This window comes from Brienomyrus brachyistius, chromosome 19 (genome assembly GCF_023856365.1).
Source record: "Brienomyrus brachyistius isolate T26 chromosome 19, BBRACH_0.4, whole genome shotgun sequence".
In the NCBI taxonomy this organism is placed as follows: domain Eukaryota; kingdom Metazoa; phylum Chordata; class Actinopteri; order Osteoglossiformes; family Mormyridae; genus Brienomyrus; species Brienomyrus brachyistius.
Window position 1 is genome coordinate 8287556 of NC_064551.1, and position 26287 is coordinate 8313842.

The following is a 26287-nucleotide window of genomic DNA, read 5'->3' on the forward strand; positions in this document are numbered from 1 at the left end:
CCTACATATCTTTCTCAGAAGAAAAGAAGGACCTCTATTTAACTGAAATGAAAAACAAACACAATGAAAAATATATGCGATGTTTTTTTACCTGCCTCTGTTAAGCATTTGCCTCAAACACTTCTGGAGTAGAATGTGCTCTAGTTTATAACAAATCAAACGACACATGACATCACATGGACTCTGTAGGTGTGTCCAGCATAATTGGCCTCTTGGGTGAAACAGGATGGGCATGCATATCTCTGCCTGAAGAGTAACTATTAATTTATTATGAAGCCATTTCAAGCAATGACTAGGGATTCTATTTAGCTCATTCAAGCTGTAGTTCAATGAAAAAGATCATTAGGTATCTCACATTCACTGTGTTCGCTGCAAAGGTGGTTAGTGTGCAGTAATGTAGGACAATGACCAGTGTTGACTGGTGCTATTGTGGTACACATATGCATTACGTAAAGTTCAGTTCACTCTGCAAGTACAAGTTAATAAAGTAATATACCTGTATTATTTGAAAAAGTTGGAACCTAAATTCCAAAGTAGATGGTCAACATGGGAAACATGTTGTATGTTGTGATCATTGTTTTTTTACTTGTGCCTTTGTTCTTAGTTAGCCTTACTTGATCTAGTCTTGTTGTCATGTTCTGTAGTCATGTTATCTACCCTTGTTTCTAGTCTGCTCAGGCCCCTGTGATTCCTGTGCTGTGGTTGCTGCACTGCCCTCCGTGGTTCCTGTGCTGGTGGCTTTTGTGATGAAATATTCACTCTGGCTCTGTATCAGAAATGTTAAACGCCAGAGGTCACCCACAGCTGGACTATTTTTATTGATTAACCTATGTGTCACCATACATGTGTGTAGTTTAGAAGTGTGTTGTGTGTAGTTCTATTTATATATTTTTTTATTTATCTCTCAGTAAATATTGCAAGAAGCTGAGGTCCACCTGTCCTCTTTTGTGAGCACTGTCGGCCATCGTTTCCCTGCAGTATTCATCATATAACTTTACACAGCTAATGTGCTAAAATTCACTCACCTCCCTGTAGGAATCCAGCTGACACTGGAGGTCAATACAGAACAACAAGGTTAAACCCGGTCAAGCTTAATGATTTTAAAAATAATTACAGTGATTTTGTGTGTCTTGTTTCTGTCTGGGCTTATGAAGCAGTGTACTTTTAGTAAACTGCAGTTTAATATTCATAAAACACAGATTAACTTATTACAAAATCACAACAACTGTAAATGGACTGAATGTTTAATTATTCTGGTCACTGTTTAACTGTCCAACAAGCTGCAGCATTGCATATGTAGGTATTGGAGTGTATGTGATGTTTTGCTTAGGTCAGACTAAGGGTGCAATCAGGCCTGTTGGTCAGAAGGCCTCAGCACTGACTAGGCCCAGGCTGAGATCTGTGGGGTCCAGCAGTGTCACAAGGTAGCTCATCTCCACAGGGAAGCCCTGTTTGCTCAGCAGCAGAACAAACAAGCCGTCTATCAGAGGCCTGACATTAATAATTGATGAGTGTTAATGGCAGCACAGGGGAGAGGTGTGGAGGCAGGACCAGCTCAGGCTCCCACATGATGGAGGTCCTTCCCCAGAGCAGGGAGCACGTTCAGCCTCTGTAATCATCACGCACTCGACAGCACAGCAGGGAAATTCTGTTGTCAATCGGAGGCATGTTAATAATTGGTATTAGTAATCGTCTTGTGATAATCCATCTATCTTCCAAATGCTAAGTGAGGACAGGGTTGTGGGGTGGGGCGGGCGCAAGGTAGGTGGTCTTAGAGGAATGTTTTATGAGGAGAGGTTAGCTGAGCTGAATCTGTTTAGCCTCGAGCAAAGGAGACTAAGGGGGGATATGATCCAGGTATATAAGATTCTAACAGGTCTGGATGCTATTCAGTCAAATAGCTATTTCAATATCAGTTGAAATGCTAGAACTCCTGGCCATAAGTGGAAATTAGCGGGAGAACATTTTAAAACGAGTTTGAGGAAGCACTTCTTTACACAGCATGTAGTTAATGAAGTAGTTAATGAAGAGTATGGAATAGTCTTCCTGCTAGTGTAATGCAAGCTAAAACCCTGGGTTCCTTTAAATCAGAGCTAGATACGATTTTAACAACTCTGAGCTATTAGCTAAGTTCTCCCCAAACGAGCTTGATGGGCTGAATGGCCTCCTCTCATTTGTAAATTTCTTATATTCTTATATATGGAAAGACACAGCTAGTACATAATATACCAATCGATAAAACAACATTGGCTAACTAACCTGGGAGCCCCCTCCCCCTGCCGGTAGTTACAGTATGTTTTGTGGTTCACCATTTCGTATTATTGGACGAAAGTTTTTCTATTGCCACTAAATACTGTCTTAGCAAACACCAGTTACAGTTGGGGAAATGAGACCCTGACAACTCAGACATCAGCGTATTGTTTGTTGTTATTTTTTTTGCCTTCAAAATGCACATAATCAAGCACGACAGCAAGCAAGTAAACACAAACAATTACACAGATACAGACAACAGGAAAGGCGCATTAGATTTGGAAAATATGACAAAGACATGGTACAGGGCTGTGCTGTTTTTGTAGGGAAAAAATTACGTAGTGATTAATTACTGGATCTAAAGACATGGGAAGAAGAAAACAAACACACTCAAGGAGAAACACAGGAAACAAAGACCTGGCAAAGTTAATCACGATCAGAGATCTATCTCACTACTCTGCCCCCCACCCCCCCCGGCCCTGAGAGATTTTGCCTTGCCTACTCCCCACAGCACTGGAACTATAATTTTATAATGATAAATTCATATAAATCTCTTTAGAATGTCTTTATGACTTTTTCCTTACATTTTGAAATATCTTGATATATTATGTTAATGTTTTGTGCTTGGTTTGATCCTCCAGCGACTGCAGCGGAGGTAACAGAGGAAGAGGGGGCGAACTCCTTCGTCTCTCAGGCCATAGATGAGGGGGCTCAGGCAGCGGGGCAGGAGGACGAGGAGAAAGAAGTTCAGGTAGCGCAGGTGGATAAAGAGGGCTGAGCTGATTGTAGACAGGGCTCTCTCGATGCTGCTGAACAGGAAGGAGGAGAGGCAGAGGCCCAACTGGACCAGGTGAAGGAGAACCGTCCTGCTGGCCTTTTTGGCCTTGATGGACCGGGCTGCCATCATGATGCCTGTGTAGGTGCTGATGACGATGATTCCCACGGCAACAAAAAAGACACCGTTAAAGCTCTGGAACACATCAAACTGCCACTTGGCCAGAAAGAGGCGCTCCTGTGTGCAGTAAATAGTTTTAGTGAAGAAATGGGCATCTGTAGCTGCTAAAAAAATGATATCAATCACATAGTTCACAGAGCCCAGGAACCAGACCACTGCAATGGCAATATTGGTTCTCCCGGGGGTGGCGATGTCAGTGTGTCGGAGTGGGAAACAAATGGCCACATAGCGTTCCAGACACATGACAGCCAACGTCAGGGGGGAGATGCGGAAAGTTGTCCCGCTTACAAGGACGATCATGGAGCAGAGCACCTTGATGAGGTTGATGTTAGCCATGCTACACGAGTAGAGCAATGTGGTGAATCCCAGATGGATGGAGTCACTGAGGAGCATTTGGCTGAATAGAAGATAGCGGGAAGTCTCACGGAAGCTGGGTTTACTCCACATGGCAACGAACATGATGAGGTTCAGGGAGATGAAGAATAGGGCAGTGGACAGCACGAGAAATGATTTTATTGTTGTCATGAAGTCTATTGTCCCTGTCATGGACTGGTAGTACAGGAAGTTGAGCTCCAGAGAGGAACCATTCTGGCCAGCCATTGGTCAACTCTGAAACGAAAAGAGCTGAAATGTACATTAAATGTACATTAAAACACAAATTGTTGTCAGTAAGCAAAACCAACATATATTTCTCCCAAGAAGGCCCCTATTTAAATGAAATGAAAGAGAGACACAATAAAAGATATATTTGTTTCTTTACCTGCCTCTGTTGAGCACTTGACTCAAACACTTCTGGAGTAGCATGTGCTCTAGTTTATAAAGAATCCAATGACACATGACATCACATGCACTCTGTAGGTGTGTCCAGCATAGTAGGCCCCTGGGGTGAGGTGTGATGGGCATGCATATCTCTGTTGGGAATGTTACTATTAGTAGATTAAAAAGCCATTTCAAGTAAGGATGAAGGGTTTTATATAGGAGAAACTCTCTTTTTTTGTCTTATACCTGTATGTCTTTATATATCTTATATCTTTTTTTTGTATTTTATTATCTGCAGTTTAAAGAAGACGATTTCTCACATTCACTGTCATTGTTATTTACTAAAAAGAAAGATGAAGCAGTATAGGGAATTATTCAGTGATTGTAAGGGAATATTGCATGTGTTACATCATGTTTGTTTTTTGTTTCTTTTATTTTTTTGATGCAGTCCTCACTTTGAGTCACTCTATCGTTACTGTTACTGACTCTACCTTATTAATTCTATGCAAACGTTCCACTGCCATCTGTGATACAGTGCAGTGGTACCTTGGAATATGAATTTAATTTGTTCTGGATGGTTGGTTGAGTTGTGATTTGAGATCCAAGTCGAATTTCCCCATAACAAATAATGTAGATGGATTTATTCTGTTCCAGACCCAAATGATTGCCTATTTAAACCCAACTACCTACCTAATCAATGATAAAATCATTACCTATCAATATAAAGCTAATACACATGAAACGCACATGGGAAAGCAATAATCATGAAATAAGTGACAATTTATGAGCACGTCAGCTCTGTTGAGGTGAGCTGATGGCGTACTGCAGGTGGCAGGTGGAGAGGAAGAGAAAAGGAGGGATTATTGCTTGGAAGGGGAGACGCGTCTCCATCCGTACAAATTTTAGCATGACTATTTTGTTTTGTCTTGTTCCGAGTTTCTGGTCAAGCTGCAACAGACAAGTTCCAAGATTTCAGTCGAGGTGCAAATCGGAAGAAATCTGAGAGACTTGCTTGACGTCCGAGTTGGTCGAGATAAGAGCCGTTCGAGTTCCAAGCTTCTACTGTATATTGTAACAAAATTGTGATTACGTTTTCAGTCCTGCTCCATACCAGAAATGGTAAAGGCCTGATACCAGCCTCTCTGTGGAGAGGCTACACTCACCTTCTGGTAGGAGCCCAGCTGACACTAGAGGTCACTGCAGAGCAACAAAGTTAATCCCGCTCAAGCCTAATGATCGTAAAAATAATAACAATGGTTTTGTTTATATTTTTTTCTGTCTGGGGTTATGTAGCAGTGTCCTTTTAGGAAACTGCAGTTCAATTAAGGTTTAGCTACTCTGGTCATTGTTTAATTGGTTAACAGGCTATAGCATTGCATATGTAGGTATTGGAGTGTATGTGATGTTTTGATTAGGTCAGACTAAGGCTGCAATCAGGCCTGTTGGTCAGAAGGCTTCAGCACTGACTAGGCCCAGGCTGAGATCTGTGGGGTCCGGCAGTGTCACAAGGTAGCTCATCTCCACAGGGAAGCCCTGTTTGCTCAGCAGCAGAACAAACAAGCCGTCTATCACAGGACTGACATTAATAATTGATGAGTGTTAATGGCAGCACAGGGGAGAGGTGTGGAGGCAGGACCAGCTCAGGCTCCCACATGATGGAGGTCCTTCCCCAGAGCAGGGAGCACGTTCAGCCTCTGTAATCATCACGCACTTGACAGCTCAGCAGGGAAATTCTGCTGTTCCACTAACTAGAGACTGGAGTTAGTGCCTAAGCCTGAAATCTCATAAAATGTTGTCTTCCTGTAGTACCACAACCCTAACTATTATTTATATTGATTACAACATTTAACTACCACAATATTAACATGACTTGAGACTGAATCCTTGCTTTGATAAAAGGGTGAAGGATGTGTGATCATGTGACTACACCGGGAAAACCCCCATATACAGTAGACCACTGGGCTCTTCTCACCATGTTGTTTATTTTTGGGAAATACTGCTTGTTCATGACTTTAATGGACATTTCCATTGCTGCAGGTTGCTGGCTGTGTCACTTAACATCTAAAAGCAAGATATATGCCCTTTAGTCCACAGTTGCTGATGAAGCCATTCCCTCAGACATGACCTTAGCCCCTTTGCCTCTGTTTCTCAGGAAACACCAGTGAGATGAGCTCCTGCTAAAGCTTTTCGAACAACAACAACAACAACCCCGTTCTCAAAACTACTGGAATCTCACCTATCAGCTCTCGGTTTAATAATTATGGACAGCAGGGCCAGTCCAGGACTTTTATACGTAACTCAGGAGCTACTTATTAGCGCTAATTTTCATCAACTCATGGTTTTCCTTTAGGGTGATATGTAGAGTTCTACTCCCTATTGCACACCTACAGCTCCCATAAACCATATGAGTTTTAAACATCTTTTCCCATGCATTCTTGGCTATTATTAACACTGTCCTCTTTGCAGATCACTGTTATTCACTAAACCACAACCCCTCACCTCGTAATTTAAGTTCATGCAGCCCATGACTGACTCTACACAATAATCCCAACTAACGTGTTTCAAACCATCATCCATCTCATCACTACTGTCCTACAAGTACTCAAGACTAATCACTTTGTCATAGGGGGGACCTTAAGTTCAATGTCAGTCCAAGCCACATTGCAGTTTTAAACCCATCCCCCCAATTACAAACCTAACCGCTTGTCATTTGTTTCTACAGCCTTAAAGTGATTATAAAAATTTACATCAGGGCTTTGTGTTACCCACTGTACTGTACCATATCACAATTGATTCATATGTTATTTCAGCACCCCCTTGTGGTGTTGATTGAACACTGCTGGAGATCAAAATGCAGATGTTTAGTTATTAGATGATGCTGTTTTCAGGCTGCTGACATACGCACGTCTCTACAGAGTTAATTTTTGTTTTTTAAATTTCAGTGACATCATTGGTGTGCTTATATTCCCAAGACACACCTGACAAGTAAGGATCCCTTGTCATTAATGTCCATGTATAAAGGTTTGTCCAGGATACCTTTTTCTTACCAGTATTGCTCATTGAGGACCCCTCAAAGCGCGCAATAGGTAATGTAATGTTCATAGGTCAGGAGAGGGAGTTTTTGATCTGACTAATTACCTGAAATCAAATCACAGAGTTATTCTTTTAGAGTCTTACAATGTTCTTTCTTTTTCATACTATGTGCTTTACTGAAAGCCAAATGTCATATACTTAGCTAATTAGACTGATAACATTTTGCGCTATATTTATAACAAAATACCACGTATATTATATAATACTCAGGAAGTTATTAGATTATATAACAATCAGGTAGTAATTAGGATAGAATCACCCTTTCATTTGTAGGATGACTTGACATGCTTATGACCTTCAAAATAAAATGAGAAATAAATCAAATTAGTCACTTGAAATGTTTTGAGACTGACTCTTGGACTTCCTGTTAAAATACATAATGTAAAATGCAGGTACATACAAAAAAATGACTGATATTCTGACAGGGAAAAGCAGGGGATAGTGCTGAAATTCTCGGAATCAGGACTCGGCAAACGTGCAGGTTTGGAATGTTGTGTGAATCATAGTTCAAAGTAGCAGCTATATAGAAAGGCAGAGACTCGTAGGGACTCAGCTCATAAGAGAGGTACTGAGGGTTACTTCAGGCAGCACATGGAGCATAAAGGCACACTCTGCCCATTTCCAGAATGCTCTCCTGTTCCTCAGGATGTCTGACTGATGTTAATATAGTGATCATTGACTTTCCAAGGCTTATAGTTTTAATTTCAATATGTACACACTGACTATATTTTTATGGTGCATTTGTAAAACAAGCAGGAAAAGGGCCCCATTATTTAGCGTGTTCAGTACATTTCAGCAGGTCTGTACAACCTGACAGTCCAGTGGTGACATGCTGTTCGCTGAAAAGAAAAAAACTCAATTTGCACATTTTCTCCTTCTCTTTGCTCCCAGGACACTGAAAATGGTGGAGAATTCGACAGGAATAGTGGATGGCAGCAAATGGTCAGAAATTCTCTCATTCGGGCCTCTCATCACAGAGGTGCTGGTGGGCATCTTCTTATACATCAACGGCCTCATGATCTTCACCTTCTTCATGAAGGAGGCCTTTCGCACTGATACCCGCTATATCCTTTTTGCCCACATGCTCTTTGTGGATTCCTCACTGCTGGTGGTGACCAGCTTGGTTGCGCTGCTGACCTACTACAGAGTGACGATCCCCTATGAGGCCTGCATAGTGCTCAACTTGGTCATGATGTGGCTGGAATTTTCCACGCCTCTGACCTTGGTGGCCATGTGCCTGGAGCGCTATGTGGCTGTGTGTAAGCCCCTAAGGCACGCTGCCATCTTCACGCCGAGGATTAGAGTGGTGGGCCTGCTCCTCATTTGGGAGCTGGGCTGTGTACCTGCCCTCGTCATCCTCCTTTCCTTCGCAGCCTTGGTCTCAGTGAAGCAGCTCACCATGAGAGTCTTGTGCTCCTTGGATGCACTGATTGTGATTGAGTGGCAGAAGTACCTCCAAATTGCTGTGTTCAAATTCTATTTCTTGCTCATGTCCATGGTCATCGCCTTCACATACGTCAAGGTGGCTGCGGCTGCCCGGTCTGCCTCTGGTAAAAACAGCAAGTCAAGCGCCAAAGGTACGAGGACAGTGGCACTCCATGCCATCCAGCTTCTCCTTTGCCTCATACAGCTACTTACGCCTTTCGTGGACATGGCTCTGCTAAAGATCAGCGTGGTGATCTACATCTATATCCGTTTTGTGAATTTCATAATGTTTGTGATAGCGCCGCGTTGCCTGAGTTCATTGATCTATGGTTTGAGGGACCAGAATTTCTTCCAGGCATTGAAACACTATGCTGTTTGTGGCCTGGATAAGAAGGTTCAACCAGCTGCTTCTCATTCCAGGAAGGTGGATCTGAGGCATTAATGTGAAGGAAGCAATGAGAGACACTGGATAAGACTGGATAGACTGTACATATTGGCTATTGTTATTATTATTGTCCATCCATCCATCCATCCATTTTCCAAACCGCTTATCCTACTGGGTCGTGGTTGGTCCGGAGCCTATCCCGGAAGCAATGGGCACGAGGCAGGGAACAACCCAGCATGGGGGTCCAGCCCATCGCAGGGCACACTCACACACCATTCACTCACACATGCACACCTATGGGCAATTTAGCAACTCCAATTAGCCTCAGCATGTTTTTGGACTGTGGGGGCAACCGGAGGAAACCCCACGACGACATGGGGAGAACATGCAAACTCCACATACATGTGACCCAGGCGGCCACTCGAACCTGAGTCCCAGAGGTGCGAAGCAATAGTGCTAACCACTGCACCACCATGCCGCCCCTATTATTATTATTATTATTATTATTATTATTATTATTATTATTATTATTATTATTATGCAAAGTTTAACTGCATATTCCTCATTTGAATGTCATTATGATGTGTTAAATGCTAATAACTAAATTGCACTTTTTCGTTGGTCTCTGCATGTGGTTTAATTTTGAAATCACACTCATCTTCATGCTTCATCTAATATTCATTTTAAAAGAATAAGCTAAGGTTTTCCCAGCCCACCCATCCTTCTACTGCTTTTCCAGATCAGGGTCACAAGGAACTTTCAGTCCATAAACTTACCAGAGCTGTAGAGATGACCTGTGACCTGACAGTAATGCTGCCTTTGACCTTCCCAGCAGATCCAGGATGACAGCTGATGATCTGAATGGCCAAAGCATATCAGCTAATATAACCTGCAGTTTGGATAGAGTTCAGTGAATCTGTACTGTTACCTGTATAACTCAAATCTGAAGGTATCATACATATGGACCATCTTAATGTTGTATAAGCTCCTCAAGGCCATGTTTGTAGTGTTCCTATAGTGTTCTCACTTTCTGTGAATAAACCCATGCTGCGGAGCCGTAAGCGGATTGTCACCACCTTCCTTTCCTGTCTGTACCATGCCCCTGAGTTCATAGCAGAAGCACCCCATTCCTTAACACCTACACTTTGTTTACAGTTCAGTGAACCTGAACTGTTCCCTGAATAACTCATATCTGCAGGTATCGTACATAAGGAACATCTTAATGTTGTATAAGCTCCTTAAGGCCATGCAGCACATGGCGATTTCCATACTCTAACTTTTAGAGTCATGCAAAAGACCGAAAAAAGTCTTCATTTGTCAGCTGCAATTCACCAGCGCTTCCCGCAAATATAACCTGCAAGCTCTGAGGTACTGATACATCTATTAGCTGCTGTGCTCCCTGCAGCTGAGTCACACACAGGAATTTTCATGAAATTAGAAAGGCAAAGATACAACTCGAAGCATGTTAACAGGTGTTGCCCACTGTATTCACAGTTATTACTTCTTCAGCACTGCATGTGCAGGCAGCAGAGTGTATGTGGTGTTTTCATTAGGTCACATTAAGGCTGCAATCAGGCCTGTTGTTCAGAAGGCCTCAGCACTGACTAGGCCCAGGCAGAGAGCTGTGGGGTCCGGCACTGTCACAAGGCAGCTCATCTCCACAGGGAAGCCCTGTTCGCTCAGCAGCAGAACAAACAAGCCGTCCATCACAGGACTGACATTAATAATTGATGAGTGTTAATGGCAGCACAGGGGAGAGGTGTGGAGGCAGGACCAGCTCAGGCTCCCACATGATGGAGGTCCTTCCCCAGAGCAGGGAGCACGTTCAGCCTCTGTAATCATCACGCACTCGACAGCTCAGCAGGGAAATTCTGCTGTTCCACTAACTAGAGACTGGAGTTAGTGCCTAAGCCTGAAATCTCATAAAATGTTGTCTTCCTGTAGTACCACAACCCTAACTATTATTTATATTGACTACAACAAATTATCGGCACTCCTGGAATTTTTCCAGAAAATGCACCATTTCTCCCAGATAATTGTTAAAATTATAAATGTTTTGGTATACACATGTTTATTTCCTTTATATGCATTGGAACAACAACAAAAAAACATAGAAAATAAGCCAAATTTGATATCATTTCAGACAAATCTCAAAAACTGGTCCGGACAAAATTATTGGCAGCCTCAGCTTAATATTTGGTTGCGCGTCCTTTGTAAAAAATAACTGAAATCAATCGCTTCCTATAGCCATCAACAAGCTTGTTACACCCCTCACCTGGAATTTTTGACCACTCTTCTTTTGCAAACTGCTCAAGGTCTCTCAGATATGAAGGCTGCCTTCTCCCAAAAGCAATTCTGAGATCTCTCCATAAGTGTTCAATCAGATTTAGATCCGGACTCATTGCTGGCCACTTCAGAACTCTCCAGTACATCGTGTTCTTTTCTTCAAAAGGCCTCATTTCGTTTTCTGTAAACAGTAGAATGATGAGCTTTGCCAAACAGCTCTACTTTGGTCTCATCTGTCCACAAGACGTTCTCCCAGAAGGATTTTGGCTTCCTCAAGTACATTTTGGAAAACTCCAGTCTGGCTTTTTTATGTTTCTGTGTCCTTCTGGGTCTCCTGCCATCGTGTTTCTTTTTGTTCAGATGTCGATGGATAGATCGACCTGACACTGTTTCACCCTGAGTCTGCAGAACAGCTTGAATTTGTTTAGAAGTTGATTGTGGCTGTTTATCCACCATTCGGACTATCCTTCATTGCAGTCTTTTATCAATCTTTCTCTTCCGTCCACGTCCAGGGAGATTAGCTACAGTGCCATGTCTTGTGAACTTCTTGACTATGTTGTGCACAGTGGACAGAGGAACATGAAGATCTCTGGAGATCGACTTGTAGCCTTGAGATTGTTGATATTTTTCCACAATTTTTGTTCTCAAGTCCTCAGACAATTCTCTGCTCTTCTCTCTGTTCTCCATGCTTAGTGTGGCACACAGACACACAACAGAAAGGTTGAGTCAACTTTTCTCCATTTTAACTGGTGTCAGGAGTGTTTACTATATTGCCAGCACCTGTTTCTTGCCACAGGTCCGTTCAAATGAGCATCATATGCTTGAAATAAAATGACTTGCCATCGATTTTGCCCAATTTAAGTGCCAATAATTTTGTCTGGCCTATTTTTGGAATTCTGTGTGAAATGATGTCAAATTTGGCTTTTTTCTCTGTTTTTTTGATGTTGTTCCAATACACATAAATGAAATAAACATGTGTATACCGAAATATTTCTAATTGTAACAATTTTCTTGGAGAAATGGTGAATTTTCTGGAAAAATTCCGGGGGTGCCAATAATTTCGGCCATGACTGTATATATTTGAGTGGTTATGGGAGATAAATACATGTAATGCCAAAGTAAAAAGCCCATCTGAACTATCAAAAGCAATCAGTAGAGGCGTATGAAACTCTGTTGGAGGGATGTTACATCATTCTTCCATCATCTGGTGTTACGGGAAAAACGATGAAAAAACATTGTCTGAGGTAGTGTTGCTGTGTCCTTTATTTATCTGATTGCAATAAAGTGACTCTGATAGTCATGGCAGGGGGCTTGTATTGTGCTTATGGACACATTAAGTCACAGTTGTGCCCTGTGGCTGGGGACTTCGCCACCTGGAATATTCCACACTTCACTGTGACACAGATGATCATTCAGAATGACCTTGTAACTATTGGCATTTGCTTTGCCCTAAAAGTGGCTGACTGGGCCTAAATGATACCAGGAAAATGTATTTCCCACCATATACGACCCAGAACCTACCGCTCAACCATGTCATTTGCTTTTGACTTGTCCTTCACAGCCTAAATATATGTTAAGGTGAGTTGGGGTTACCAAACTACCCATAAGTGTGACTGTTCTGTGAATGTGTCCTCTGATGAGTTGGTACACCATCTTGGGTCGTTCCCTCCTATGGGCCACAAGGCTCCTGACCCCCTGTGACCCCAGACAGGATAAGCGGACAGAAAATAGATGGATCTATAGCCATGTAAATCCTGGACAGCAGAGCCGGTCCAGGACTTCTATACATAACCCATGAGCTACACCTTTATGAAAGTTCTTATTTTCAGTCAACTCATGTGTTTCCTTTAGGGTTACCTGTGTAGTTCTGTTGTCTGTTAGACACCTATAGCTCCCATAATCTTCACCAGATTTAAACACCTTTCGCTCACTGACTATTAAATCTTTTCTCTGCAAATCACCAGTATTCACCAAACCATGACACTTCACCACTGCATTGTTTAGCAATTCCTGCTGCCCATGACTGACAGTACACAATAATCCCAACAAGTGTGAGTTACAAAGCATGATGATGAAATCTGGGGCCAAAGGCCTATTGGAGAACTGTACCCTATGGTGTTGGTTGATCAAAATGCTGGAGAACAAAATGCAGATGTTTAATCACTAGATGGCGATGTTTTCAAGCTGCTGATATACACTCATCTCCAGAGAGTCCATTTCTTGTTTTTGATTTTCAGTGACATCATTGGTGTGCTTCTATTCCCAGGATTACACCTGAGAAGTAAGGATCCCTTGTCATTGGTGTCTGTGTATAAAGGTTTGGCCAGAATAACTGTTTCTTACCAGTATTGTTTACTGAGGACACTTCAAAGCGCATAAAAGGTAATGTAACGTTCGTGATTCAGGAGAGGGAATTTTGATCTGACTGAGTACCTAAAATCAAAACACTGACTAATACTTTTATGGTCTTACAATGTTCTCTTCTCATGTAGCTAATATTAGCCAATCAGACTGTCTGATAACTTTGTATACTTTATTCATAATAGATTAACACTTTTATAACAGCCAGATTGATTTTCGGATGATATCACTTTTCAGTTGTAGGAGGCCTTGACATACTTATGACCTCAAACATAAACGTAAAAAAATCAGTGAAATTTGTTACATGGAATGTTTTGATACTTAAATTGCACAATGCAGAAAGCAGACGTATCCAAAAAAATGACCCTGATATTCTGACAGGGAAAAGCAGGGAATAGTACTGAAATTCTTGGAATCACGACTCAACAAACGTGCAGGTTTGGGATGTTGTGTGAATCATAGTTCAATGTAGCAGCTATATAGAAAGGCAGAGTCTCCTAGGGACTCAGCTCATAAGAGAGGTACTGAGGGTTACTTCAGGCAGCACATGGAGCGTAAAGGCACACTCTGCCCGTTTCCAGAATGCTCTCCTGTTCCTCAGGATATGTCGTGGATGTCAATACAGTGGACAATGATTTTCCAAGGCTTTTGGGAATCATTTCAGTACCTATGTATATGACATATTCATAAAATAAGCAGGAAAATGATCATGTTACTCAGGCTGTTCAATAGATTTCAGGGGCCGTTTTAAATCTTACAGCCTAGTGATAACAGTGTTTACCAAAAATAATAAAGGAAAACCATCTGCTCATTTTCCCCTTCTCTTTGTTCCCAGGAAACTCAAAATGGCAGACAATATGACAGGAATAACCAATGGCAGCAAATCATCAGATACTGTCCCTCCAAAGCGTTTCATGCTCGATGTGATAATCATTCAGGTGCTGGTGGGCATCTTCTTATACATCAACGGCCTCATGATCTTCACCTTCTTCATGAAGGAGGCCTTTCGCACTGATACCCGCTATATCCTTTTTGCCCACATGCTCTTTGTGGATTCCTCGGTGATGGTGACGACAAACCTGGCTGTGCTGTTTATGCACTATGGTGTGGTGATCCCCTTTGAGGTCTGTATAGTGCTCAACCTGATGATGACCTGGTTGGATTTCTGCACGCCTCTGACCTTGGTGGCCATGTGCCTGGAGCGCTATGTGGCTGTGTGTAAGCCCCTAAGGCACGCTGCCATCTCCACGCCGAGGATTAGAGTGGTGGGCCTGCTCCTCATTTGGGGGCTGGGCTGTGTACCTGCCCTCGTCATCATCTTTTCTTGCACAGCCTCAGTCTCAGTTAAGCAGCTCAGCATGAGAGTCTTGTGCTCCATGGATGCACTGATTGTGATTGAGTGGCAGAAGTACCTCCAAATTGCTGTGTTCAAATTCTATTTCTTGCTCATGTCCATGGTCATCGCCTTCACATACGTCAAGGTGGCTGCAGCTGCCCGGTCTGCCTCTGGTGACAACAGCAAGTCAAGCGCCAAAGGTACGAGGACAGTGGCTCTCCATGCCATCCAGCTTCTCCTTTGCCTCATACAGCTACTTACGCCTTTCGTGGAGATGGCTGTGTTACAGATCAGCGTGGTGATCTACGCCAAAATCCGCATTGTCAATTTTGTTGTCTTCATGATAGCTCCACGATGCCTGAGCCCATTGATCTATGGTTTGAGGGACCAGAACTTCTTCCAGGCATTGAAACACTATGCTGTTTGTGGCCTGGATAAGAAGATTCAACCAGATGCTCCTCATTTAGTTCCAAAGACTTGGCACTGAGGCATTAGTTTCGCTCTATGGCACCTTCACATTATGCTTGTTACTCAGTACTGTCTTACATATTTTACCCTCTAGTCAGTTCATGTATATAGAGCCATGCCAGTGTGTCCTTATATCCACACCTTTTGTACCAAGTAAAATTCCGTGTGCATGTTTGTACTTGCTGAAAAATCTAATCATAGTATAATCAGCTAAGATTCTATCAGCCAATCGATCTTTTAACCATTTATCCAGTCGGGGTCCCAGGGAAGTTTCAGTACATAAATTAAACAAACCTGTAAACACAAACCCATGACGTGACAGTAATACTGCCGCTTACACTCCCAGCAGATCCAGGGTGACTCAGATAGATGATGATTTGAATGACCAAAGCACATCAGCTAATATAACCTGCAGTTTGTCTACAGTTCAGTGAATCTGTACTGTTACCTGTATAACTCATATCTGCAGGTATTATGCAAGCGGAATATCCCACTGTAGTATAAGCTCCTTAGGCCAGATAGCACATGGTAAATTCCACTGCAATTCACCAGCGCTTCCCAGAAGTATAACCTGCAAGCTCTGAGGTACTGATCCATATATTAGCTGCTGTGCTCCCTGCAGTTGAGTCACACACAGGCATTTTTGTAAAATAAGAGAGGCACAGATACAAGTCGAGGCATGTTAACAGGTGTTAGTGACTGCATTCACAGTTAGTATTGCAAGTGCAAGTACTGGAGTGTATGTGGTTTTTCCATTAGGCCAGACTAAGGCTGCAATCAGGCCTGTTGTTCAGAAGGCCTCAGCACTGACTAGGCCCAGGCTGAGATCTGTGGGGTCCCGCACTGTCACAAGGCAGCTCATCTCCACAGGGAAGCCCTGTTTGCTCAGCAGCAGAACAAACAAGCCGTCTATCACAGGACTGACATTAATAATTGATGAGTGTTAATGGCAGCACAGGGGAGAGGTGTGGAGGCAGGACCAGCTCAGGCTCCCACATGATGGAGGTCCTTCCCCAGAGCAGGGAGCACGTTCAGCCTCTGTAATCATCACGCACTCAACAGCTTAGCAGGGAAATTTTGTTGTTCCAAAAGCTAGAGACTGGAGTTAGTGCCTAAGCCTGAAATCTCATAAAATGTTGTCTTCCTGTAGTACCACAACCCTAACTATTATTTATATTGATTACAACATTTAATTACCACAATATTAACATGACTTGAGACTGAATCCTTGCTTTGATAAAAGGGTGAAGGATGTGTGATCATGTGACTACACCAGGAAAACCCCCCATATACAGTAGACCACTGGGCTCTTCTCACCATGTTGTTTATTTTTGGGAAATACTGCTTGTTCATGACTTTAATGGACATTTCCATTGCTGCAGGCTGCTGGCTGTGTCACCTAACATCTAAAAGCAAGATATATGCCCTTTAGTCCACAGTTGCTGATGAAGCCATTCCCTCAGACATGACCTTAGCCCCTTTGCCTCTGTTTCTCAGGAAACACCAGTGAGATGAGCTCCTGCTAAAGCTTTTCGAACAACAACAACAACAACTCCGTTCTCAAAACTACTGGAATCTCACCTATCAGCTCTCGGTTTAATAATTATGGACAGCAGGGCCAGTCCAGGACTTTTATACCTAACTCAGGAGCTACTTATTAGCGCTAATTTTCATCATTTGTTTCTGCAGCCTTAAAGTGATTATAAAAATTTACATCAGGGCTTTGTGTTACCCACTGTACTGTACCATATCACAATTGATTCATATGTTATTTCAGCACCCCCTTGTGGTGTTGATTGAACACTGCAGGAGATCAAAATACAGATGTTCAATCATTAGATGGTGCTGTTTTCGGGCTGCTGACATACGCACATCTCCACAGAGTTAATTTTCGTTTTTTAAATTTCAGTGACAACATTGGTGTGCTTATATTCCCAAGTCACACCTGACAAGTAAGGATCCCTTGTTATTAATGTCCGTGTATAAAGGTTTGTCCAGGATACCTTTTTTTAATACACCCAGGTGCCATTTATTTTGAAATTAGGCTCAAATGTAGAAAATGTTCTAGCAGAAGTCTTGGACAATCTCTGAATTACATAGTAATCTGACTTCTTCTGAAGCTGTGAGAAATTGTTCATCTGCATTTGCTGCATTGGTACTTGTTGATGTGCGTGTGCCCTGCTTAAGGAGTAAAGGGGAGATCACATGCATAGCTGATTTTCTGTAATTTTATAGCCTGAATAAAAATAAAATATTCTCTTCGTACAGGAACCAAGTCTCTGGATAGATATTTCTACAAAAGAGCCATTTAGTTATTTCTAGAAAAATATATAGAGCCAATGAAAGGACCTGGCGTCATAGTAGCACAGATCTCTGTCCGTGGTGCTGAATTCTCTAATTGATGGACTGGTTCTGAATGAATAGACCAGCTGGCCAACGTGTCTGTGCCACTGACTGGCACCCTGACATATAACGACTTTTAACAATGAGGGGGGAAAAGTCCAGACAGGAAATTAGTCAACAGTAATTAGTAATCACACATAGTTCTCATTTATCATGATGTAAAATTCAAAAACCTTTTTCTATTATTACAGTTTTTGCCCGTTGCTTGAACACGTTTTGCAAAACTTGGCTCATCATGTCAAAACTCCACACACAAGAAAATAAGACACGACACTGGGAAATAAACCATTCACATCTATGTCAAATTGAAACTCTGCTATCAAAACCTAACAATCCTTTGTCAAAATGTCGCTCTAATGACAAAATGAAACCCACTTGCATCATATGAATACACTTACAAATCAGCAGCAACACACTAGTCTACTTTATATAAAACACGGCAGGCTTTTGTTTGCACTGTTTTTATTCAGTTCCACAGAAGGCACGTTTTCACAACCCCCAAAAAATGAAATACTAAATACTGTACATTACAGTCGTGTACTTTACAGTAAATTCAGTTAAAGCAACAATAAAACAAATAATACACTACTGTAAACACAGAAAAACACAATTGTGCATAAGTGGACTTATGGATCCTGCCGTCTGTTGGGGTCTGGCCACAGAATCTCATCAACATCACAAGCAATGTCTGCTCTTGCTAAGCATCGGGGAAAATATCCCCTTGTGTGCCGAATCCATCCATGGATTGACCTTACCTCAATGTCTCCGCAGGCCTGTTCCATTGCCTGCAGAAGAGGCGTGCGGGCATGTGGTTGGCGGTCATATACGCGCCATCTCCAAGCGGAAAAAAACTCTTCTATAGGGTTGAGAAATGGCGAGTAAGGGGGCAAATACACAACTTCAAATTGATCATGGTTGGTGAACCAGTTCCGGATGATAGCAGCCCGATGGAAACTGACATTATCCCAGACAACAACAAACCTGGGCGGCTCTGGTCTGTCCTGTACAACTGCATCATGAAGTGCATCTAGAAATGTGATTATGTGTTGCGCATTATATGGACCCAGTTTGGAATGATGGTGCAGTAGCTACGTCGTCTACTTTTGCTAAGGTTGAATCCAGCCTCGTCAACGTAAATAAATTCATGAGGCTGAGCAGCTCCATTCACGTCCAAGATTCTCTGCAACAAAAAATACATATTGTAGATGGCATTACTCAAAACACACAACTACACTACTACACATACAGAACCGCCCCACCCCACCACACAGGTACCTGTGTAGCTTTCCGAATATGTCTATGTGGTACTGATCAAATGGTACATATTCAGCTGTTACTGGACTGCACCCATTCTGTATTGTAAATGTAAAGGACTGTTACACTTACCTGTACATATTCATGTCGAAGTCCTTTGACCCTGACACTGTTCCTCTCAATTGGGACCCTGTACAGTTGCTTCATGGTCATGTTGTGCTTTACCAGGATGCGTCTGATAGTGGTAATGCTTACTCGATTTATGTTGTTGAATACCTGCCTATCTTCAAGTATTTGTTGTTGTAGCTGGTGGACACGGATTGCATTGTTTGCTCTCACTAGGTTCACAATGGCAAGTTCCTGCTGTTGTGTGAACAGGTGCTGCCGTCCACCCCCAGTAGGTCTTTTAGCCATTCAGTAGAAAAATGCAACCACAAATTGTTATCGGTTTGCTTCTTTTTTACAGTACTGTATGTGCTTTACTGTGTATACCATACACAGTACTGAAACATCTCAACACGTTATCATCGTATGTTTCACAAAACTACTACTTTTGTATTATTATTTTTGCATTAGTCACCCTGAAATACAGTACATGTGATACGGCAATGTGATATGGTACAGTATTGTAAATACTCTAGATACAGTCTGAGTAGAGTAGAGAGTTGAAGACATACCTGTTTTCCAGTCGGAATGTCCTTATTATGGATGAAACTGTGAAACGGCTTAGATTAGGGTGGACTCTCTGCCCAGCTTCCCTCACAGCCAGGCCATGGTTTATGACATGGTCCACCAAAGTTGCTCTTATGTCATCAGAAATAATGGTCCTTGCATAGCCTCTTCGACCACTTCCTCCTCTCTCTCTCTGCCTGTCTTCCTCTTCCTCTACCTCTGCCTCTAGCTCTCCCTGCTTCCAAACTTCTCAAAATGGCTTAAGTGAGGTGTATTTGTAGCTGGCTGATTGGTGTTCCATTTTGTAAGTAAGCATTTTCAGGTGTGTGTCTAAGTATTTTCAATTGCCCAATGTGTTTTGTATTTTGAATAGATGTGTTTTCCCACTGGTACCCTGAGATTTCATTTTTGAATGAAGTGTCATGTATGACATAGTGTGTAGTGTGCAGGAGTAAGTGTGTTGTAGAAAGGAGTGAGTGTGTTGCAGAATTGCAACTAAAGTGCTAACCAGAACTTTTATTTAAGGTATGGTTGCACTTTGTTTAAGGTATAGTAACAACAACTTCAAGTTACGTTACTTTGGTTTAAGCATGTGTCTATAGTGTTCAAGCAATGGGTAAAAACTGTAATAGCAGCAGCAAAGCTAACACCCGCAACCAAAAAGCGTAATGTTCCTAATAGAGTGGCTGATCTGTCCTGAAATCGTAAAACTGAAAAGTTTTCAAACACAGTATGTATATTATATAACATGTTGGATAAATAGATGTAATTTATTGGTGACTTCGTGTACATTGAAGTTTCTGCCTTTTAAACAACTATAAAGTAATGTTGTTTGTTATATAAAAAATGTACATTTAAATGTATGAAACAAAAAATGTATACACACACACATTACATTTTCGTTAGCTGTAAAATACAGTGAAGTGAAATCTCCATTATTTGCGTTGCAATATTCCACCACTAGGGGGCAATTTTGGACGGAGGAATCTCTTTAATGGCTGTTACCAACAGAAATGTTTGCTGCTACAGTATTCAGCTTTCTGGGTGTCCTGCAAAAAGAACTAGATGACTACAAGTAGGTATGGAATGCACACTGCCCACCTGACAAACCAGAAGCCACTTTTTGAAATGTAAATTTTGTTATTGAAACATTTTGTTGGATTGCACTCTAGGTTTAATGGAAGAAACTGTGGATTCCATGTATCTCCTGAAAATCTTCATAGTCTTTGTGGAGACAATGATCTTCAAATTCACTTTGAGGTCTTGCAGAGACAAAATGAACTTGCTCCACCAGTCAGCTGGGTTACTGCCATGGAGAATTATATTGCATTCAAAAGTGTATTAGGTCTATAAGGTAATTCTGCTAACAAATTGTACAAAGCTCTCAAAATTATTTTGGTTTTCAGACAACAAATAACATTTTTCCAGCCTTTGTTCTCCAAATAAGACATTTATTTAAACGTTGTATACAAAAATAAATTAAGCATGTTCAATAAGAACACTTTGGCCATTATACATATTGCTGTGTATAGAGCCATTAAACTGCCCCCTTAAAGCTTTTTACTGCCAAACAAAGCTGTCAGGTCAAAAATCACACTGTTAAAAATGAAGTATAAAAGAATACAAAAATAACTTCTAACAACTTATAACACTTATTCAATAAGATTATAGAACAACATAATCATTGCATTGCAATTCAATCACCAGAGGTGGCGTGGAGTACAATAATTAACAGCTTGGCTTCAGGGAATGCCAAACCCTTCAGGGAATCCCAGTGTTATTTAACTGTCCCATTCTGTGTCCCTTCCCTGTTTGGCCAGTAGGTGTCATTGGTCATCTCGTCCCACGTGTTGTCAGTCTTTCTTGTCCTCCCCTGTTGTCAGTCTGTAGCGTTTCCCTTGTTCCCTGCCAGCCACTTGTTGAGCACGTGGTTACCTGTAATTTCAATTCATTAACTTACTGTTTGCCATAGGCTTTTAAATACATTATAAATAATTTAAAAAAATAACATAACAAGAGATAATACTATGAATTTCCTCACTGATTAATTGTGTTGTGGGTTGGAACTCAGTATGGAGTCCCCACAAAGATACAGATACCTTATATGTGTGTGTGTGTGTGTGTGTGTAGCAGGGCCGTAGCACATCTTCTTCTTTGTGTTCAGGAATTGCTTCTTGTAGGTTAAGTTAGAATGGTTTTCACAGTTCTTTGGTCTGGAGATCAGGCTGATTAATCACAGTTGATTTTTGTGGACAATCAACCATATACATATGTACATATATATGTGTGTGTGTGTGTACAGTAGTGTGCAAAAAATCATAAGCAGTCAAAAGAAATTGTGTGATGTCACGATTGTTACGGTTTGTAGCAGCTAATCACTGCTGTTAATAGCAGCTAATAGCTGCTGTCTGTAGCAGCTAAACTACTGTTAATATAACTGCTAATAACATAACAATTTTCCCGTTTTTTGTGTAATAAAGTATATAATGTAGTAATGTGGTGTGTTTTTGATTCAAATATGTTAGTATGGTATTGGCAAGATATTATTGTATCAGCCTTTATTACATTAAGGGGGAAAATTAGCACATTATTGGCAGTTATTACATTAACGGTAGGTATCATATGTGCCCTTGAGAGGTAAAGTGGGCTATCCCACATGTCAGTCAAAAATGACTGTCCAATATTAATTATTGAGGGTCTATCTATCTTTTAAATATACTGAGATCTGTGCTACCTATGATACATATCAATTGTAGGGTATAGACACACTGATTTTTTTTTTTTTTAATTCAACTTTGGAGCTCATTTTCTCAAAACTTTGTTTTTGTGGGATAGCCCACTTTACCTCTCAAGGGCACATGTTATATAGGTCTAATGTACGAAGCATTAACGTTAGACATGATAAGCTGGTTACCCACCAGGCAGGCAGATGGGGGCAGGTGGGCGAGGTGCAGCGTACTGTACGAAGCGGGGGTGCGCAGGCACTGTGCAGCAGCTGAAGCTCCTCTTAGGTGCAATCATTTCCTGCGCACGGCACCAGCTGCCTTTCACTGCATTGAAACATTCCACTTTTGCAGTTACTTTGAAGCCATCGGAGCCTCCCATCGCAAACAGCAAGCCGTCCACCACTGCGATGCCGAAATAGCTTCTTTGTTGTCTCATGGGAGGCCCAGCGTGCCACTGGTTAATTGCAGGGTCATAGACCTCCATAGTCCGCACTGGATGAGCCCCGTTGGTACCGCCCACCTGCGAGACACCAATGGTAAGTGATCACTCGGGTACCAAACAGATAAGTAAATATCAGCTTTCTCGAAGTCAGGAACTCTTAAGGAATTATCGCCCTATAATAGCAGGCTGCACAGAACCTCCCATTGTCTATATAGGACACAAGCTTATAACTAATTTGTGTTCAACATACATGTCAACATAACTGCAGTGAAAAAAAGGGAATTTGGGCAACAGAAAACCTGTACAATTCAGCGAAAACTGTCAACCATCAAAAAAATACTTCTTATGATCATATATTTTGCTTTTATTATTATTTTTATTAGTACTAAAAATAATACTTGTAGTCAGACACTGAAAAAAAAAACAAACAGAGCAATTACGTCTGGAACTACAGAATATAACTGTAATCAAAAATCTAAGCTTTACTAAGCGTATTCGTTTATAACCCAGATATGCAGGGAGCATATGTGTATTGAGATGGGCCTTCCCAGCAGGTCATTTCATCCACTGAATTCTTTTGTTTGTTTTAAGCGCATTACAATCTGTGACACAGCAGCAGTGACAAAAAATATGAGTCTCAGATAAATCTTGAGATTTGACTCCTTTGTTTCAGAGTACAAGAAAGGAATCACTCACCGCATAGATGTTTCCCTGATATGCCGCTACTCCAAGGCCACGTCGGCGAGTGCGCATGGGAGCGATCAAGGTCCATTCGCCCGTGAGTGGATCATAGCACTCCGCAGTGGAAGTGGTCTGAGCTCCATTGCTACCCCCACAAATGTATATCTAGGAAAGATGGTTCACAAGTGATGTGTGTTATGCTGTACATGATTGGAGATGGAGATCTAGAAAGCGTAAATGTACATTTAGCTAATGGATGTTTAATCCATCCACCTTCCATAAAAGTCTATTCAGTACAGGGTGGTGGTGAACCTGGAGCCTACCACAGGAAGCACATGGGCATTGGTAGGGAATTTACAGTTAGTTGTGATCATTTCCCTTGTGAACCGCAGCTTAATCAGCTAATTAAGTTCACTAGGTTTGTTTGAATAGGGAAATCTGCAAATTGTTTAGGATTCTGACCCTCCAGGACTGGAATTGGGTAAAGCTCCTACGTTAACACCAGTTATTGTATCTCACAAGTCTTGGGCTGTGGGCAAAATTGCAAAAACATAGAGCTGGACACCACAGCACTGCCCAATGTGCCACTAATGCAGAGCGACAATGCAAGGTCATTTATGTTTTATCTAAACACTGACGTTCACTGAATAAACAATTATGGATTGAAATCAACCATTTGAAGACAAAGCGAGCTACTGAGTATGTAACATAATCAATTTCAAGGGGAAAATGAGGGTAACCACAGTCAGACGCCCTCCTATTAACCTACCTTTCCATTCAGGGTGGTGGCACTGGCATCCTGTCGCTCCTCATGCATGGGCTGGATGATGGTCCACTCATTGGCATTTGGGTCATATCGCTCTACGATATTCAGAGGCGACACGTCTAAACGGCCACCCATCACATAGATGAAGCCGTTACTTACGGCCACACTGACACAACAGCGGCGCCAGTGCATAGGGGCCATGTGCTGCCATGTCCGTGCGACGGGGTCAAATCTGAGCACAGCATCGGTGAAATTATGGCCATCATAACCCCCAAAACAATACATGAAGCCATTTAAACACACACTGCCATGGCCGGACTGGCGAGTCTCCTGCCCCTGTGTTATATCCACCCAGCGGTCGGCCCGGGTGTCATAGGCTTCAATCCAGTTTGTCGTGCGCATGTTCCATCCACCAACAGCCAGCAAAATGTCAGAGGGCAAGCGCGGGCGGATCAGTGGGTTCTCAAAATCAGATCGTGGACGTTCATCATGAAGATCATAGATGACCTTCAGTACATTAGTGATGATTGGCCTGCACGCCACATTGGCCTTCACTAGATCGTTGGCTTTGACGATTTTCATGAAGTATTCCGGATCCATACGAGCCATCCGAATCTACACAGGAAACAATGAGAGAATGAGAGAATTCCCATGAGTTCCTTAGTGCTTTCTGTGAATCTCTGGAGATGAGCAATTCCTAACATTAAGGATACAGCAGTAAGTGCAAATTTTTATTTCTTTAGCTGAAGCCATTTACTTTGAAAGTCTCAGATGTGTCAGCTAACACTTGTTTAATGTAAGACATCTGAGTGTTTTGTTTTCCATTATTTGTTACACTCTCCTCCTAGGTGTAATACCTGGAAGCCTTGGTTGTACACTTATGGGACATGGAAATGGAGGTTCAGTCTTTAGCTACAGTAATAAGGACTTCACTCAATGAGCATTCTATTGTTATATACACAAGTCAATGAGAACATAGTATAACTATACTCACCTTGGCCAATAGGACTGAAATGTGGGCCTCTCGGGTGGCAGGCTCGTGCTCAATCCACCGGAGGATGGCCTCAAACACCACATCCTCTTCTCTGACATTAAGCTCATCCTGCTCGATGATGTCAGAAAGTTGTTCAAGACTTAGTTCTGGGAACTCATTTGAGCTGATGGCAACCTCCTTGAAGTTTTTCAAGATTAAGTTGAATGCAGACTGGTGCAGCTCGTTTACGCAGTAGACATCGGCGATTTTAAGAAGGCCAATGCAGTTGTTGAGGCAGAGCTGCTCATGCAGGAAATCACAGCAGCGCTGCACGATGCCCAAGACACTGAGATAATCAGCAGCTACCAGGAGGTTCTCCACATTCTCAGCTGTGATGACCACAGAGTATGTGTAGGCATACTCTATGACCTGCCTCAGTGTTTCTGGGGAAATGCCTGGGAGTTGGTACTCCCGCTTTCCTGAATCATTCCAGTCACTGGCGAACAGAGCCCTGAAACACAATCCAGAAGTGACTCATCTAATAAATATCGGTTTTGCAGGCAAAGTTAAATAAGGGGTTTTCTAAATCTTCTGAACCAGGGACCCCCAAATGGAAATTAAGCAGAGATAAGGACCCCCTGCTACAGATGATCTCATAGGCATTTAAGAACTAGGGGCCTGGGGCTTTAATTCTTATTTTTCCAACAGTAGCTCCCCCTTATCACTTATCAGAAATATTTCATGATCAGCACTGACCTACATTAATATAATTTAATATAATGTATATTAATATAAACTTTCTGTCATCCTAGAGCCTTATTGCCAAGGAGAAGTCATTGCTAACGAGAGATAAAAACTGACTCCTTGCTGTTTTCGCATCTTCATATATGGGTCACAGCTACTTACTGGAAGTAGAAGCTACAGCCACACAGAATTACTCTATGGGCGTTGAATTGAACACCGTCGGTGATGAGGACCACGTCACAAAGCTGTCCTGCCAGCCGAAGCTTGTTAAACACTTCGAACGCCGGGGACATCAGTACTCGCTCCAT

The 26287-nt window shown here is 42.0% G+C and overlaps 5 protein-coding genes across 9 annotated transcripts in view; 2 read left to right on the plus strand and 3 right to left on the minus strand.

The window, feature by feature from the left end:
* Nucleotides 1–26287, minus strand: part of LOC125715000 (kelch-like protein 10) — a 116209-nt gene that overhangs the window by 9879 nt on the left and 80043 nt on the right. The gene's annotated exons all lie outside the window — the stretch shown is intronic.
* On the minus strand, nt 2800–3998 carry LOC125715007 (odorant receptor 131-2-like). Of its 2 annotated transcripts, none has more exons than XM_048986197.1 (2): nt 3966–3998; nt 2800–3814 (listed from the first exon to the last, which is right to left on the minus strand). In XM_048986197.1, the coding sequence occupies exon 2, from the start codon at nt 3803–3805 to the stop codon at nt 2861–2863; it is 945 nt and encodes a 314-aa protein (XP_048842154.1). In that variant the 5' UTR covers nt 3806–3814; nt 3966–3998; the 3' UTR covers nt 2800–2860. The 2 variants fall into 2 exon arrangements, with proteins under 2 accessions (XP_048842154.1, XP_048842152.1); XM_048986195.1 differs by having other exon boundaries at nt 2800–3829; nt 3966–3996.
* On the plus strand, nt 7010–9209 carry LOC125715002 (odorant receptor 131-2-like). The gene is made up of 2 exons (XM_048986191.1): nt 7010–7050; nt 7949–9209. Exon 2 carries the CDS (start codon nt 7959–7961, stop codon nt 8922–8924), a length of 966 nt encoding a protein of 321 aa, XP_048842148.1. The 5' UTR covers nt 7010–7050; nt 7949–7958; the 3' UTR covers nt 8925–9209.
* On the plus strand, nt 13488–17500 carry LOC125715011 (odorant receptor 131-2-like). The gene is made up of 3 exons (XM_048986200.1): nt 13488–13535; nt 14350–15050; nt 16816–17500. The coding sequence occupies exons 2-3, from the start codon at nt 14360–14362 to the stop codon at nt 16842–16844; spliced, it is 720 nt and encodes a 239-aa protein (XP_048842157.1). The 5' UTR covers nt 13488–13535; nt 14350–14359; the 3' UTR covers nt 16845–17500.
* On the minus strand, nt 21201–25374 carry LOC125715001 (kelch-like protein 10). The gene is made up of 5 exons (XM_048986190.1): nt 25257–25374; nt 24266–24877; nt 23512–23661; nt 22566–22893; nt 21201–21582 (listed from the first exon to the last, which is right to left on the minus strand). Exons 2-5 carry the CDS (start codon nt 24869–24871, stop codon nt 21527–21529), a joined length of 1140 nt encoding a protein of 379 aa, XP_048842147.1. The 5' UTR covers nt 24872–24877; nt 25257–25374; the 3' UTR covers nt 21201–21526.